Source organism: Haematobia irritans, chromosome 5 (genome assembly GCF_050003625.1).
Source record: "Haematobia irritans isolate KBUSLIRL chromosome 5, ASM5000362v1, whole genome shotgun sequence".
Lineage (NCBI taxonomy): Eukaryota > Metazoa > Arthropoda > Insecta > Diptera > Muscidae > Haematobia > Haematobia irritans.
This window is the reverse complement of record NC_134401.1, coordinates 46,536,557-46,551,681: the sequence shown is the minus strand read 5'-3', so window position 1 is coordinate 46,551,681 and position 15,125 is coordinate 46,536,557. Positions and strand designations below refer to the sequence as shown.

Below are 15,125 nucleotides of genomic sequence, written 5' to 3'. Positions count from 1 at the left end.
CAAACATTTTCTATAGAAATAAAATTTTGACAAACTTTTCTTTGCAAACTTTTCTATAGAAATAAAATTTTGATAAAATTTTCTATAGAAATAAATAGTAACAAAATTTTCTATATAGAAATAACATTTTGACTACATTTTCTATAGATATAAAATTATGGAAAAAAAGTTTTTTTGTTTTTTGTAGTTTTTTTGATAAAATGATCTCCCAATTTTGGTAGATTGTCGAGTGACATTCGTGGTGGTAGATCAATATTAAGGTGAATTATGTTCATTATTTCTGTATTTATCGGATATATTGTCCAAATCAGTAATGAACACTGATTACGAGGGCAACGAGTCTGAAATGATTTTACAATTGTAGAAAAACATCTTAGCCAAACTGAGTACAATTAGAAAAGAGCTTGGACCCCCAAAATAAAATTCTGTGTCCTTTAAAAGTTCAAATTCTCCATTTACAGCCTTTCGAATACCGTGGAATGAAGAGCAGCAGATTTTTTTTTGTTAATGTTGACGAACCACTGGACTTCTTTTGTAAAAATGAAATTTGATGTTAATTTATGATATTAAACCGATTTCAAAAAAATCCCCAAATTTAGGGAAATTCCCCACAAAACCCCCATGTCTTCAACTCAGATATTTCGTTCCCATTCACGGAAAAATATACCTAATTTGGGGGAAAGTCCCCAATACTGGCAACACTGGTTACAGGGGCAAAAAATAAGTTAAATTTTGAACCTATTGTTATAATCTCCGTTATTAAGTTGTCTATAAATTATTTTGCATAAGACTTTTTCCACGCCAGCTAAAGTTAAGATAATTTGCCATTTCTACAAGACAGAATAAATCTCATCACTGTTATTTAAATGAATCGATTTTTTTTATAATTGCCGGGTATTGACTGGAGTTATAAATTTGGGCAATGACCAAGAGTTAGGCCTAATTAGTCGACCTGTAGACGGGTCGACAGGTGTCGACAATTTGACAAGTCGAACCTTTTCCAAGGTAATGGTATCAAAAGGAGGTAATCCCTCACGAAAGAGATTCAAGGAACGCAGAAATGCTTTGTTTATCCTAAAGAAATTAGGATCAGTCGACCCAAGCACGTTGTCGGCTAAAAAAAGCGATTCCTTAAAATGGGCTCAAGAATTATTGAGGCTGGAAAAAGGGAACGATCACCGGATGAGCTGCCATACTCCAAAAGGGATCAACGATCGTTTGCCTCAGTTGCTAAAGACAGCCTTGTGATGGCTATCATAAATAAAGGAGCTTTGGACGGTATGGTTCCAAAGCAAAAATGGGGGGAAATTGAGAATGCTTTGTCTGGCGTCTACTCACAGGTGCTGGAAAAGTTTCCCGGCCCAGATCCTCGACACCAAGAGGCTGGTTGGTATCAAGGACGATTTAAGCTAGTCGCATTTGAGGACCAAAGGTCTATAGAATGTTTTAAAGCTGCTCTGTAACTAATTGGTGATGTTTGGGAAGGAGCTGCTCTAGAGTTAGTCGAGAAGAAAGACATACCGGCTAGACCTAGAGCACATGCGTGGATACCTGCAAACCTTCCTGACCCTGAATCCATTTTAAATAGACTGAAACAATGCAATTCAGATCTTCCAACAGCTGATTGGAAGGTTGGCCGTTTGGATGAAGTGGATGGACCAAGACGGCATGCACTGTCTTTGCCACATCTAGCAAAGTCCCAGGGCCGTGTATGTTATGGCTTTCATTATATCCAAATGAAATAAAAACAATCAGCTGAAGGATTCAGAAATGGACAAGCTTCTGTCTGAATCAGAAGTAAGCGGATCCTCTTGCGATGTCGAGGGAGAAACCAAAGTTGAAGACATGGATAGATACCGTATGCGCGAGGAGGCTTCTACTGCCTCAGAACTCACCAAAGTTGAACCTATGGTTATTGCGAGAGTCACCGATATCTCTGAAGAGGACATTCTTGATGACTCGATCGAAGCGGCTGATGTGACGGTTGTTAAAAATCTCGATGGTCCTACGGATCCTCCAGATAAATCTTCATCATTGTAAGGCTGCATGTGCTGCCTTAAAAGTTCTCCTGATGAAAGGGGACATAGATATAGTTCTTATTCAAGAACCATATGTTTATAAAAACAAAATATGTGAATTAAGTACTCCGGGGTTCAAACTATTGCAGTATACTGGTAATGATGTAAATCGAGCCTGTATAATTGCTAAAAACGAGCTCAACTTTTTTCTGCTTCCTTCAATGTGCAATACAGACACTGTCGTTGCAAGTTTAGAATAAGCCAAATGCAAATATTGGGTATCTTCGGTCTATATGGGACATGACAGGGAGATGCCTCCATGCGCCGTTAAGACCTTAGTTGAGGAGTCACTGAAAACAAAGACGAAACTCATTATGGGATGCGATGCGAATGCGCATCATATTATATGGGGAAGTAGTGATACTAATGCAAGGGGAGAGTCGCTAATAGAGCTTATTTTGCGTACTAATCTGGTAGTTTTCAACAAGGGAGATGCCCCAAACTTTGTCACTAAAAACAGGCAAGAGGTTTTGGACATCACCTTGGCCTCGCAAGAACTGAATGAAATAATATCTGAGTGGCAAGTTTTGAGGGAACACAGCTTCTCAGATCATCGCTACATCAGTTTCAAATCGAAATCGAACACGCAGTGGAGAGGATTACTAAGGCCTTCAACATCTCACTGAAAGCTGCATGCCCTAGAGGAAAGCCAAGGGGGAAACATCGACCACCATGGTGGTCTACGGAATTAAGTAATATGAGGAAATCCTGCAGGAAGCTCTTTAACAAGGCAAAGTCCACCAGAGCCCCTGAGGACTGGGACGCTTACAAGAAGAATCTGAGAGGATACAAGCGAGAACTGAGAAAGGCGCAACATAACTCTTGGAATGATTACTGCAGCAGTATTGAGAATACGTCCGAGGCTTCCAGACTACGGAAGGTTCTAGCATCCACCAACTCCGCTCCAGGTTTCATTAAAACATCGGAGGACAATTGGACAACGTCCATTGAGGAGACGCTGGAGGTACTATTGGACACACATTTTCCTGGAAATCAGACGGTTGAACCATGTACTGGCGGTGCCACAGTTGCTCAGCGGTCGTTTCCTGTCGAGGAAATTGTATCGGAAACTAGAATAAGATGGGCGCTAAATAGCTTTGGACCATTCAAATCCCCCGGACCTGATGGAATTTCTCCGGCGGAGTTACAAGCTGTAACTGACAAAATTATCCCCTGGTTGTCGGTGATATATAAAGGATGTATCAACTTATCATATATCCCAGGAAAGTGGAGGGAAACAAAAGTCGTTTTCATACCTAAAGCGGGAAAAGCCTCTCACTCGAGGGCGAAGGATTTCCGACCATTCCTACTTATCCTCATTCCTACTTAAGACTCTGGAGAGGATGATAGATATTTATCCTAGAACTAGCATCGATTCAAGTTTGTTCTCGAAACGACAGCATGCATACTCGAAGGGCAGGTCTACTGAGACTGCACTACATGAACTAGTCAGCTTTATTGAAAGCTCACTATCTGTCAAAGAATACACAATCGTGGCGTTTCTAAACGTCGAAGGGGCGTTCAATAATGTCCATCCGAGCTCGATATTAAATGGACTGACAACTCTGAATGTTGATCCATGTATACTCAGGCTGTTAGACGAACTGCTAATGAAGAGACGTATTTAAGCCACACTAGGACAAGCAAACATACAAAGGTATGTGAACAGAGGCACTCCCCAAGGAGGAGTTCTATCACCTCTTCTTTGGAATGTTGCTATAAATAGCCTTCTGGTTACTCTTGAAAAAGAAAGGATAAAAGTGGTGGCATACGCAGATGATGTGGCTCTGGCAGTCAGGAGAAAATTCCCATCCACAATCAGAGATATTATTCAGAGGGCCCTCCGGATGACTGGGCGAAAGACAATGGTCTTGGGGTAAATCCTGCAAAGACAGAATTAGTCAGGTACTGCAAAGATCGCAGAACTCCCACGGTTAGGCCCATTTCCTTAGGGGGTATTGAAATTCCCTTTGGTGATTGTGCAAAATACCTTGGCGTTATTTTGGACAGGAAGCTGAACTTTAAGCTTAATATTGAAGGAAGGGCGAGAAAGGCAACTGTAGCTTTGTACTCGTGCAAAAAGGCAATAGGAAAAAAGTGGGGACTAAAACCAAAAATTGTGCATTGGCTATACACGGCAGTGGTAAGACCTTTAATGCTATATGGTGTTGTAGTCTGGTGGCCGGCACTTCAGAAACCGACTGGTTTAGATAAAGTTCAGTGTATGGCGTGTTTGTGTATTTCAGGCGCATTCAGCAAGACAGGAACAAATTCCCTTAATGTCATGCTGCATCTATTGCCTTTAGACATTTTGGCCAAACAGTCAGCTGCAACAACGGCTGTGCGGTTGCGCGAACTATCGCTGTGGCCGGAAAAAGGTTACGGTCACAGTTTTGTCCTCAAAATAATGCCAGATGTGCCTAACGTAGTGGATTACACTTTGGCGAGTCCACTTTTCGACAAAAAGTTAGAGACTCTAATCCCCAACAGTGAGGCGTGGTGCACACAGACCCCGGGGAATAAAGAATATATAGATTTCTACATTGATGGCTCTAAATTGGATGGACAAGTGGGGTTCGGAGTATATTCTAATGATCTGGAACTTCGAATAGCGAAAAGATTACCTAATCACTGTAGTGTTTTTCAGGCTGAAATATTAGCAATAAGAGAGGTGGCGAATTGGCTGAGAAGTAATGTTCCAAAAAATGTGGGCATTAATATATACTCTGACAGTCAGTACAATATTCACCTAATATGGGTATCTGGCCATAGGGACATACCGGGGAACTGCGAAGCGGATGAGTTGGCAAAGCTAGGGACTACCTTACATATTCCTGGGGAACTAGCTACCTGCACGCTCATGCTGCGTGAGAGGCTGTTATGATGGCAAATGTTCGATGGGAGAATTGCAAGGGTTGTAACGACACCAAGCAAATATGGCCCCATTTAAACTTAAACCGCACACTGGATATGCTAATGTTCTCGAGACGTCAGATATCACTCCTGATATCTGCTATAACGGGTCGCTGCCTGATAGGCGATTTTGCAAAAACTATTGGCGCGAAGTATAATGACTATTGTATGAGCTGTCATGATGCGGAGGAAAAAGAATCAATTAAACACCTCTTGTGTGAGTGTCCTGCATTTTGTATAAAGCGCAAGCAACTTTTAGGAGCATATAGCTTCAGATTACTGGCGGATATGAAAAACGTTAACTTAAGCAGTCTGCTAATGTTTTTGGAACAATCTGGTTGGTTCAACAAAGAAAAATAATCAAGAAGGTTCAGCGGTTAAAACTAGAAGTGCCCATATGTAATAGGTACTTTTAGTTAATGTGGTATCACAATGGACTGAATAGTCTAAATGAGCCTGAATCTTAATCGGGCTGCCACTTTAACCTAACCTAACCTATAATCTCCATTATCAAGTTGTCTATAAATTATTTTGCAAAAGACTTTTTTCCACGCCAGCTAAAGTTAAGATAATTTGCCATTTCTACAAGACAGGATAAATCTCATCACTGTTACTTAAATGAATCGATTTTTTTATTCAATTGCCACTGTGCAACACTTTACACGATGTTGAATTTGACTTTGTAGAGGATATTTCATGTGCGAATTTACTTGCGTTGAGATTCTTATATTTTTAATTTTTTGTGCTTTTTTTGTTTTGTTTCGTTGCGGTTTATCTTGATTAAAATGATTTTTCATAGTTTTCTTAAATAAATACTTGATAGATTTGCTAAAATAGATTGGAGATTTTTGTGATATAAACAAACCAACAGATAATGGAATGAATAGACAGTAACGCCCACATGAAATCTTCAAATCAAGCTGCAAAAAGATGGATAACTTCCAACCAAAATGCTTGTGCAGCTGTTCAAAACACATCGTTCTTCTGGCAAAACTCCATTATCACTGGTTAACAACACCGTCATATTATTTTTGATGGATACATTTTTGACATCAATGCTACTGTAAAGACAAAATAAAACATGAAATTTCAAGAAACTGACATTTAGTTATGCTTGCAACTCCTTTGTGGTGAGTAAAATATCTGTTCAGTTATAACGTCTTTACTATCGTGGCTAAGAAATTAAAAACAAAATTGTTAAAGCAAAGATGTAGCATCTTCGGAATATATCTTAAGTTATATTGGTAACTATAAATTAAATTGGTATGAACCCTATTTGTCGTAACTTGTAACATGTTCAAAGTAACATTAGATTCTCTGACAAATCAGTTGAAAATTGCAACGTTCAATGCAATCAGGACTGCAGTCTATATGGAGGATATATCATTCATTACATGGACTGATATCGATTCACAATACAATACAAAAATCTAAAGAAGTTTGTTAAATATTGGCAGTATATCGACCTTATAGGGCTATATTAAAACATCTATCGATATCAATATGAATAGAAATTACGGCAACTACACACAAAAAAAAGAACAAGTATATACGGCCGTAAATTCGGCCAGGCCGAAGCTTATGTACCCTCCACCATGGATTGCGTAGAAACTTCTACTGAAGACTGTCATCCACAATCGAATTACTTGGGTTGCGGTAACTTTTGCCGAAGACAAGGTATCTTAAAACTTTCTAATACCGTAATATATACCACGTAGTCCATACATGGTATATATTAAATTTAAAATGACCCATTAAATACGTATATAATTAAGTTTGACAAAATTTCCTATATAAATAAAATTTTGACAAAATAAAATGTTGACAACATTTTCTATAGAAGTCAAATTTGGACAAAATTTTCTAAAGAAATATGATTTTAACAAAATTTTCTATAGAAATAACATTGATGAAGCAGGAGCTTTTTCCTACTTGTAAACTGCAAATCTAAATCCAAAATTAAATAAAATTCACTTTTGGTAATTTACTTTCAATTCAATTGACTTTGCTTTATTGCGTAAAAAATAATGTGTTTAGTTTGTAACAAGATCGATAACTGTCCATCCAGGTTTTTTCATTTACCCGGCGAGCTGATGATAGACGATGAAAGAACAATTATTTTCTCTACTTTAAATTCTTTATTTTCGGTTTACTCTTTGGCAGAAACCGTTTGTTAAAATATGCTTTGGTCAATGTAAAGCATTTTATTACACGCAGTAGACATCGTCGACGTTTACAACAGCATCCAAGCTAGCAGCATATCGTTGATAATGCAACAACCGAAATGAAGAGAAAACAAATCGTAATTGAGAGGCAACTAAATGCACTGTGATGACCCTTTAGGAAATTGTTTCTTGTGTGAAAGCCATAACATTCACCCCCCCTTGAAAGCCTTGCTTTCAAAAGACTATTGTATTGGGAGCTTGCATAATTTAGTAATCGCCCGTTTGAACGTGCCTTCAGTCGATCGAACGGTTGCAACTCGTACTATGCCGTCATCGCCAGGGCTTACATCAATAACTCGAGCAATTGGCCATTTTAGAGGGGGTATGTTTTCATCCTTAAGTATTACCATGTCATTAATTTCAAGGTTCGGGGATCCGTTCGTCCATTTGCTTCTCTGTTGGAGGCAATTGTGGTGTAATGTCACCGACGCATCATACTCTCCTACCAGCTTCAATTTGTCACCACTGTAGTCTACATATGGTACCTTACATTGACGAAGTGTTTTCTTAATGTTGTTCTCCTTATAAAAAGAAACGGGCATTAATGTACAAGGAGCCCCAGTATCACACACAGCACAAAGCTCAACACCATCAATAACAATCTGAAGAGAATACACATCACTAGAATTGCGCTCAGCCACACTGAAAATTGAATAATTAAATAAATCATCATTAGCATCATCATCATTAGAATTATCAAAATTATTATTAACAAAATTGACACTTCTCTTTTTGTTATGACACACAGAAGCCAGATGACCAATTCTCCCACAAGCATGACATTTACTATCCTTGTATCTACAAGATTGGGAGTTATGATTTTTCCAGCCACAATGCAAACAAGCAGACTTCTTCTCCACATCACCTCTGTTGTTATGACCATTGCCTCTGTTGCTGTTAAAATTACTGCTTCTGTTATTATTGTTACCACTGCCTCTGTTGTTGCTGCCACCACTACCTCTGCTACCACTGCTGCCATATCCTCTGCTACTACCGCCATTGCCGTTATGTTTGAAGTTTAATTTTTGCTTTTGAACAAGGTTCACTGAACTTCGTTCCCTCTCTGCCTCCTTTGTCATGTTCTTCGTCTCTAAAATCATTGCCTTCCTCAACGCCACTTGCACCGTTAGACTTTCGTCCTCTTCACACAGTCGTTCGAAAATGAAATTTGGCAAACCCATCACAAATTGATTTAGAACGAAGGCTTCCAAGTTTGCACCAAATTTACAATTAAGAGCTAATGTCTTAACACGGGCATACCACTCAGCCACGGTCTCACTGTCGTGTTTTGTTGACACATGGAACTTTTTCCTTTCACTGAACACAATAGTTGGTGGTGTGTAGTGGGTATCCAATATAATGCACAATTCATCATACCGCTTGGTTACAGGAGCATCCGGACTACACAAACTGTGTAACATTTTATAAGCCACGGCACCAATTGATTTTAATAAAATCGACTTCTTCACATTGTCATCCGTGCAACTTATTTCACAAAAATGTATGTCCAAACGTTCTTTCCATACATTCCATGACTCCACATTAGGATTAAATTCCGTCACATTCGATGTTTGAAACACAGCAATTTGACTAGCGGCAAAACTTTGATTTGCTTCATCCATCTTGGCAGGCATTTCTTTTTTTTTTTACTGTTTGTTTTGTTTTATTTGTTAAATTATTTAATTTATTAACTTATTAAGTTTTACTCTTTTATTCTCGTCGCCATTAATTGTGGTGTACTAATCAAATGAGAAACGACGATGCGTTCTTCTTTACTTCAAAATGCAGAGTGTTTTTTATTTACTCAATACAAAGCTTAGAACTAGATATGTTAAAGCATTTATATATGTACATGTGTGTATGTGTATGTTAACGAAAAGATGCAAGCATATAAATAGATGAGAATTGAGAGTAAGAGTGAGAGTTATTTTTACATTGTTGCAAATAGATACAAAAGAAGATAATGAGTGAAACACTGTTAGATGATACCAATGTATAATAGATTGGACCGTAACACTATAGCAATTCAAATATTCTTTACGCCAACGTTCCCAGAAGTGTTGTTGTATCCATTGAGCAAGTTTATAACTCTTCAGAGAGCAAGAATTCAATGTACGTATTTCTTGTTCTGGTAAAGCTGTGAGAGGGCGGCCAATCAAGAAGTGGGCTGGTGTAAGGCACTGCATATCATTCGGGTCACAAGAGAGTGGTGTAAGGGGGCGACTATTAATAATGGCTTCAGCTTGACATACGATGGTGTTGAGCTCATCATGACTTAAAATATGATTGCCAATAGCTCGCCGTAAATAGTATTTTGCCTGTTTTACGGCGCTCTCCCATAACCCACCAAAGTGGGGAGACCGTGGAGGAATGAACTTCCACGAAATTCCGTCTTCAAGGCAAAATTTTCGAATGGAGTCGTTGTGCTCCTTGCTTAGGAATATATCCAATAGTGATTTCAATTCTCTATTTGCCCCGACAAAATTTGTTGCATTATCGGAGTATATAATCGAACAACGCCCCCGTCGAGCAACAAATCTCTTTAGCGCTGCAATGAAAGATGATGTAGTTAAATCTGAAACTAGTTCTAAATGTGTAGCTTTAGTTGAGAAGCAGATGAACACAGATATGTAGCATTTGATGGGAGGTCGTCCTCGTATTTTTTGCGTTATACTAAACGGACCACAGTAATCGACTCCAGAAATTTGAAATGGGAAGCTCGGTTCTACACGTTCAGCAGGGAGCTCTCCCATCACTTGTTCTTCGGTCTTTGGCTTACACCTGAAGCATAGCACACAATAATGAATAATTTGTTTAATTGCGTTGCGGCCATTTATGATCCAGAACTGTTCTCTTAAAATGTTGTGAAGAGATAAAGTCCCGGCATGAAGAAATTTCCTATGGAAATAATTTATTAAAGTTTTAACGAATGGGTGACTTGGGGGGAGCACTATTGGATGTTTTGTAGCAAATGGAATTGATGACTTTTGTAATCGTCCCCCTACTCGAATTATTCCATCACTTATAAATGGAGAAAGTTGTTGTAATTTAGATCGATTCCTTAACGGCTTGCCATCTGACAATAGTTTTTTCTCTTCAGCGAAGTGAGTTTGCTGTATGATTTTCAAAGCTAACAGTAAGGCTTGTTGCATTTCGGTAGGTGTTAAAGGCCCGTTTAATTTTTTTTATAACGGGTGTTACTCAAAAAGCGGTTTACATATGCTAGTATACGCAAAAGCTTTTGGTAATTGTTGATAAATTTGTGAGTTTGCAGAATGTCTTCTTGTACACTGACCACAAAACTGTATTGTTTGTCTTCTAATTTTGATGTGTCTTCCACTATGGGTTTTATTTGCTTGGGCCATTCAGACATTTCCATACAGATAAAGGGCGGGCCTTTAAACCAAAATTCCCTTTCAAGTAGTGTGGAAAGTGTACATCCTCGTGAAAGCAAATCCGCTGGGTTTAAGTCAGTTGGAACATGGCGCCATTGGACTCCTTCTGAAAGTTGTTGAATTTGCGAAACTCTGTTCGCTACAAAAATAGGCCATTTGCTGGGGGCTCCAGTTATCCAGGAAAGTGTTATGGATGAATCTGACCAGCAGTAAATTTGGTTTGGCGACTTTGGAAATGATTTTCTGGCAGATTGAAGAAGTTTTATACACAATAATGCTGCGCAGAGCTCAAGTTTCGGGAGAGTGACTTCTTTCATTGGGGCCACTTTTGATTTTGCACATATCAGTGATGACTCCACGCCATTCGCTCCTTGGGACACTACATAAATACAAGCGCCATAAGCTTTTTGACTGGCATCTGCAAATGCATGAATATTAGTAGTTGAGTTAAAGGGTACGAACCTGGCGATTTTCAGCTGCTTCAAATTTGATAACTGCATACGGATATGGTGAAATTCTTCGAAAATATCCTGAGGGACGCTCTCATCCCAGTGTAGATTTAGCTTCCATAGACTTTGTAATAGAATTTTAGCTCTGACGATCATAGGGTTTATCAACCCTAGTGGATCGAAAAAGGCGGATGTATGGGCGAGGATTATTCTTTTTGATAATTTGTTTGATTGGTTGTGTGGCGCATAGGAAAAACCTAGGGAATCATTATCCGGTGCCCATCTGAGCCCCAACGTTTTTACAAAATTCATGTTGTCTATGTGGACAATGGTTTCCTTATCTTCATCGGGAACGTCAGCTAAAACTGCATCGACATTTGCGGCAAATTTACGAAGCGGAAAACCTCCTAATTGTAGCAACTTGATAACCTGTGTTTTAATTTCGATGAGATCCATTATACTTTCTCCACCTGTCATCAAATTGTCAACGTAAAAATCTCTCATAGTGACTGCGGCACCGATGGGAAACAAGGTGGAGTAATCTTGAGCAAGTTTCTGCAAACATTTAACAGCTAAGTATGGAGCGCAGCTGGTTCCGTAAGTCAGTGTATTTAATCGGTATGTTGTAAGTAGATTTGAAGATGTATCGCGCCACAAGGTACACTGCCATTGTGCATCCGCTGGGTCAACTAAAACTTGCCGATACATTTTAGCGATGTCGGCGACCATTACGTACTTGTGATATCTAAATCGACTCAACATTGAAAATATGTCATCTTGTAGTTGTGGTCCTACACAAAGCACGTCATTCAACGACTTGCCATTCGAAGTAGCACACGATGCGTCAAACACAACTCTTAATCGAGTTGTTGAACTGTCTAATTTTAAAACACCATGGTGCGGAATAAAATTGCAATGGGCAACATCAATAGCCGGAAGAGGGGACATATGACCTAGTGTGTGATATTCATTCATGAATTCAGTGTAATCCTTCCTCATCTGATTACTTTTCATTAATTTTTGCTCTATGTAATATAACCTTCGACGAGCTATATCAAACGACTGTCCCAGTGTTGATGGATTTGTTTTAAACGGCAAACGAACTATAAATTTGTTTGTCTTAGGGCACCTCTTAGTGCTAGTGCAAAAAAGCTGTTCGCACATAGTTTCTTCCGCAGACATTATCTTTTTATTTGTCTCCCCACATTCTTCCAATGTCCAAAATCTCTGTAACAACATTTCTAATATTGGCTCGTTTGATGATGAGAATAGTTTGTATTTGTCTTGCACAGGAATGCGAGAGAAATGTTGCGAGCAGTCATTATTCGGTGGTGGTAATGTTATTTGGGATTGTAACATTGTGGGGTTGCAACTTGTATACGAAGAAATATATGATGTTAGGAGGTTGGTTGATTGCAACTTGTTTGACGTCATCATAGATTTGGATGGTAAAACATCAGCAGGAACTATAGATCCAGTTACCACCCATCCAAGTTTGGTTTTTATTAGATTTGGTTGGTTATCGACCTTAATACGACCTACCATTAACAAGTCCCAAAAAAGATCTGCACCTATTAGTAGATCAATTTCTCCGGGTTGGTGGAAGTTTTTGTCTGCCAACGTTATGTTTTCTGGGACGTGCCAACCGCTGGTGTCAATATGTGATTGAGGGTGATATGATGAGATACAAGGAATTACAACAACGTCAAGGGGAACTGCAAAGTCGTTGACGAGCGATTTGACTGTAATCGAACATGCTTGACTAGCTGAGACAGAACTGTTCCCAAGACCAGATACTTCTATATTAACCTTTCTTAAGCTTGGTTTTAGCAGTTGAGCGACACGTTTGGTTATAAAATTCAATTGCGAGCAGGAATCTAATAATGCTCTTCCACGGATTTTAACCCCATTTTCGTTGCAAAGTTCGACTATTGCCGTAGCCAATATGACCAAACTATTTTCCTTCGCTATTTTTAACGACACCGTTTGCATGGTCTCATTTGCAATGAATTCTGAATTTTGTATTCCTTGTGGTGTTCTATGCTCACTTTCGCCCTGATTTGAAAATAAGGTGGTTGGGGGGTCCCTATGAAGTAATGTATTATGGGAGGCATTGCATTGTCGACACCTATTTTGTGACGGGCATGACGACATTACATGATTCATACCTAAGCAGTTTAAACAGAGTTTGTGCTTTTTTGCGAGTGTAAAACGATCTTGGGCGTTCGCTTCCATGAACACTGGGCAATGAAACGCACCGTGATAAGGAGTTGAGTTGCATATGACACAAATTGATTGTTGGTTGGAAACTACGAATGACGACACGTTCCTTGAAAAAGTGGCCGTTGTCGACCGTTGACTATGAGAATGGCCTGTTTGACTGCTGTTGACTATGCTTAGAATTTTACAGCGCCTCTCGAGAAAGGATGATAGGTTATCCCATGAGGGAAGTTGAAGATTTGCCGACGTGGCGGCTCGAACTAACATTGTTGAGGTTTCTTCCTCCCATTTTGCTTGAGTTTCGACGTCAAGTTTTGATACAACCATATGTAGCAAAATGCCGTCGGCAATTTGTGATTTCGATGCGATGGATTCTAATGCACGTAGGTCAGCATTAATTGTGTCTATTAGATCACGCAGTGACGATACACATGACTGCTTTACCTTGTGCATATCAAATATATGACGAATATGAGAGTGAAATATTTCAATTTTATTGTCGTACCTGTTGGTTAGAATGTCGATTGCTTTGAAATAATTTGATTCCGTGACTTCTAAAGATTGGATGAGACGTGCTGCAGAGTCTGTTAAGCAAGAGCGCAAATATTGGAATTTTGTTATCGAGGAAAGGTCAGGATTATCGTGTACTAAAGTTCTGAATGTGTTAAAAAAGTCAAGCCAGTCCCTATGTTGCCCATTAAATTTTGTTAGTTGTAACGTTGGTAGGTTGACCTTAGATGTTTGGTTAGAAAAAGTTGGTTGCATAACATGCGTGCTGCATAAAAGGTTGTCAGGTGTGCCTTGTTTTAACACGGCTATTTTTTCTAACAACTTTGACTTAACGATGAAGTACGCCTCTTCGCAGACACTGTGATGATTGAAAGAGAACTGTGATTCGTCTAAAGCCTCCAACTGTCTTTGAAGAGTTTCAAACGTATCCCACTGACGCTCGAAAATAGAAAGTTTTACTTCCAATTGGTGAAGGCCCAAACAATCAAATGATTCTAGATTGTGGCTGGCAGATTCAAATCGGGCGAGGATTTGTTCCCGCTGTAACATTTTCACGCGTATACCACCCGTACTTGAAGAGTCGTTCTTCCCTACATCATAACATTCATCAAATGACATGTTCACTTGGAATTTTTTATTGGAACCAATATCCGGTTCGAAGGACCTATGATGAAGCAGGAGCTTTTTCCTACTTGTAAACTGCAAATCTAAATCCAAAATTAAATAAAATTCACTTTTGGTAATTTACTTTCAATTCAATTGACTTTGCTTTATTGCGTAAAAAATAATGTGTTTAGTTTGTAACAAGATCGATAACTGTCCATCCAGGTTTTTTCATTTACCCGGCGAGCTGATGATAGACGATGAAAGAACAATTATTTTCTCTACTTTAAATTCTTTATTTTCGGTTTACTCTTTGGCAGAAACCGTTTGTTAAAATATGCTTTGGTCAATGTAAAGCATTTTATTACACGCAGTAGACATCGTCGACGTTTACAACAGCATCCAAGCTAGCAGCATATCGTTGATAATGCAACAACCGAAATGAAGAGAAAACAAATCGTAATTGAGAGGCAACTAAATGCACTGTGATGACCCTTTAGGAAATTGTTTCTTGTGTGAAAGCCATAACAAACATTTTGACAAAATTTTCTATAGAAATAAAATTTTTACAAAATTTTCAAAAGAATTAAAATTTTGACAACATTGTCTATAGAAATAAAATTTTGCCAAAATTAGAAATAAAATTTGACAAAATTTTCTAAAGGAATAAAATTTTGCTAGATTATTTTTGCTCGAGTGGCAAGCATGATTATGAACCGATATGGACCAATT

At 38.7% G+C, this 15,125-nt stretch overlaps 2 protein-coding genes across 2 annotated transcripts; both read right to left on the bottom strand.

Annotated features, from left to right (window-relative positions):
- Positions 1-9,012: 9,012 nt before the first annotated feature.
- On the bottom strand, positions 9,013-10,368 carry LOC142239669 (uncharacterized). Its single transcript, XM_075311455.1, has one exon. It carries the CDS (start codon positions 10,366-10,368, stop codon positions 9,013-9,015), a length of 1,356 nt encoding a protein of 451 aa, XP_075167570.1.
- Positions 10,369-10,391: 23 nt separating this feature from the next.
- Positions 10,392-14,408, bottom strand: LOC142239667 (uncharacterized). The gene has a single exon (XM_075311454.1). The coding sequence runs from the start codon at positions 14,406-14,408 to the stop codon at positions 10,392-10,394; it is 4,017 nt and encodes a 1,338-aa protein (XP_075167569.1).
- Positions 14,409-15,125: the final 717 nt, after the last annotated feature.

Bases quoted from the DNA above. Each gene is read 5' to 3' on its own strand.
- LOC142239669 (XM_075311455.1), bottom strand. From the start codon at position 10,368: ATGCAACAAGCCTTACTGTTAGCTTTGAAAATCATACAGCAAACTCAC.
- LOC142239667 (XM_075311454.1), bottom strand. From the start codon at position 14,408: ATGTCATTTGATGAATGTTATGATGTAGGGAAGAACGACTCTTCAAGT.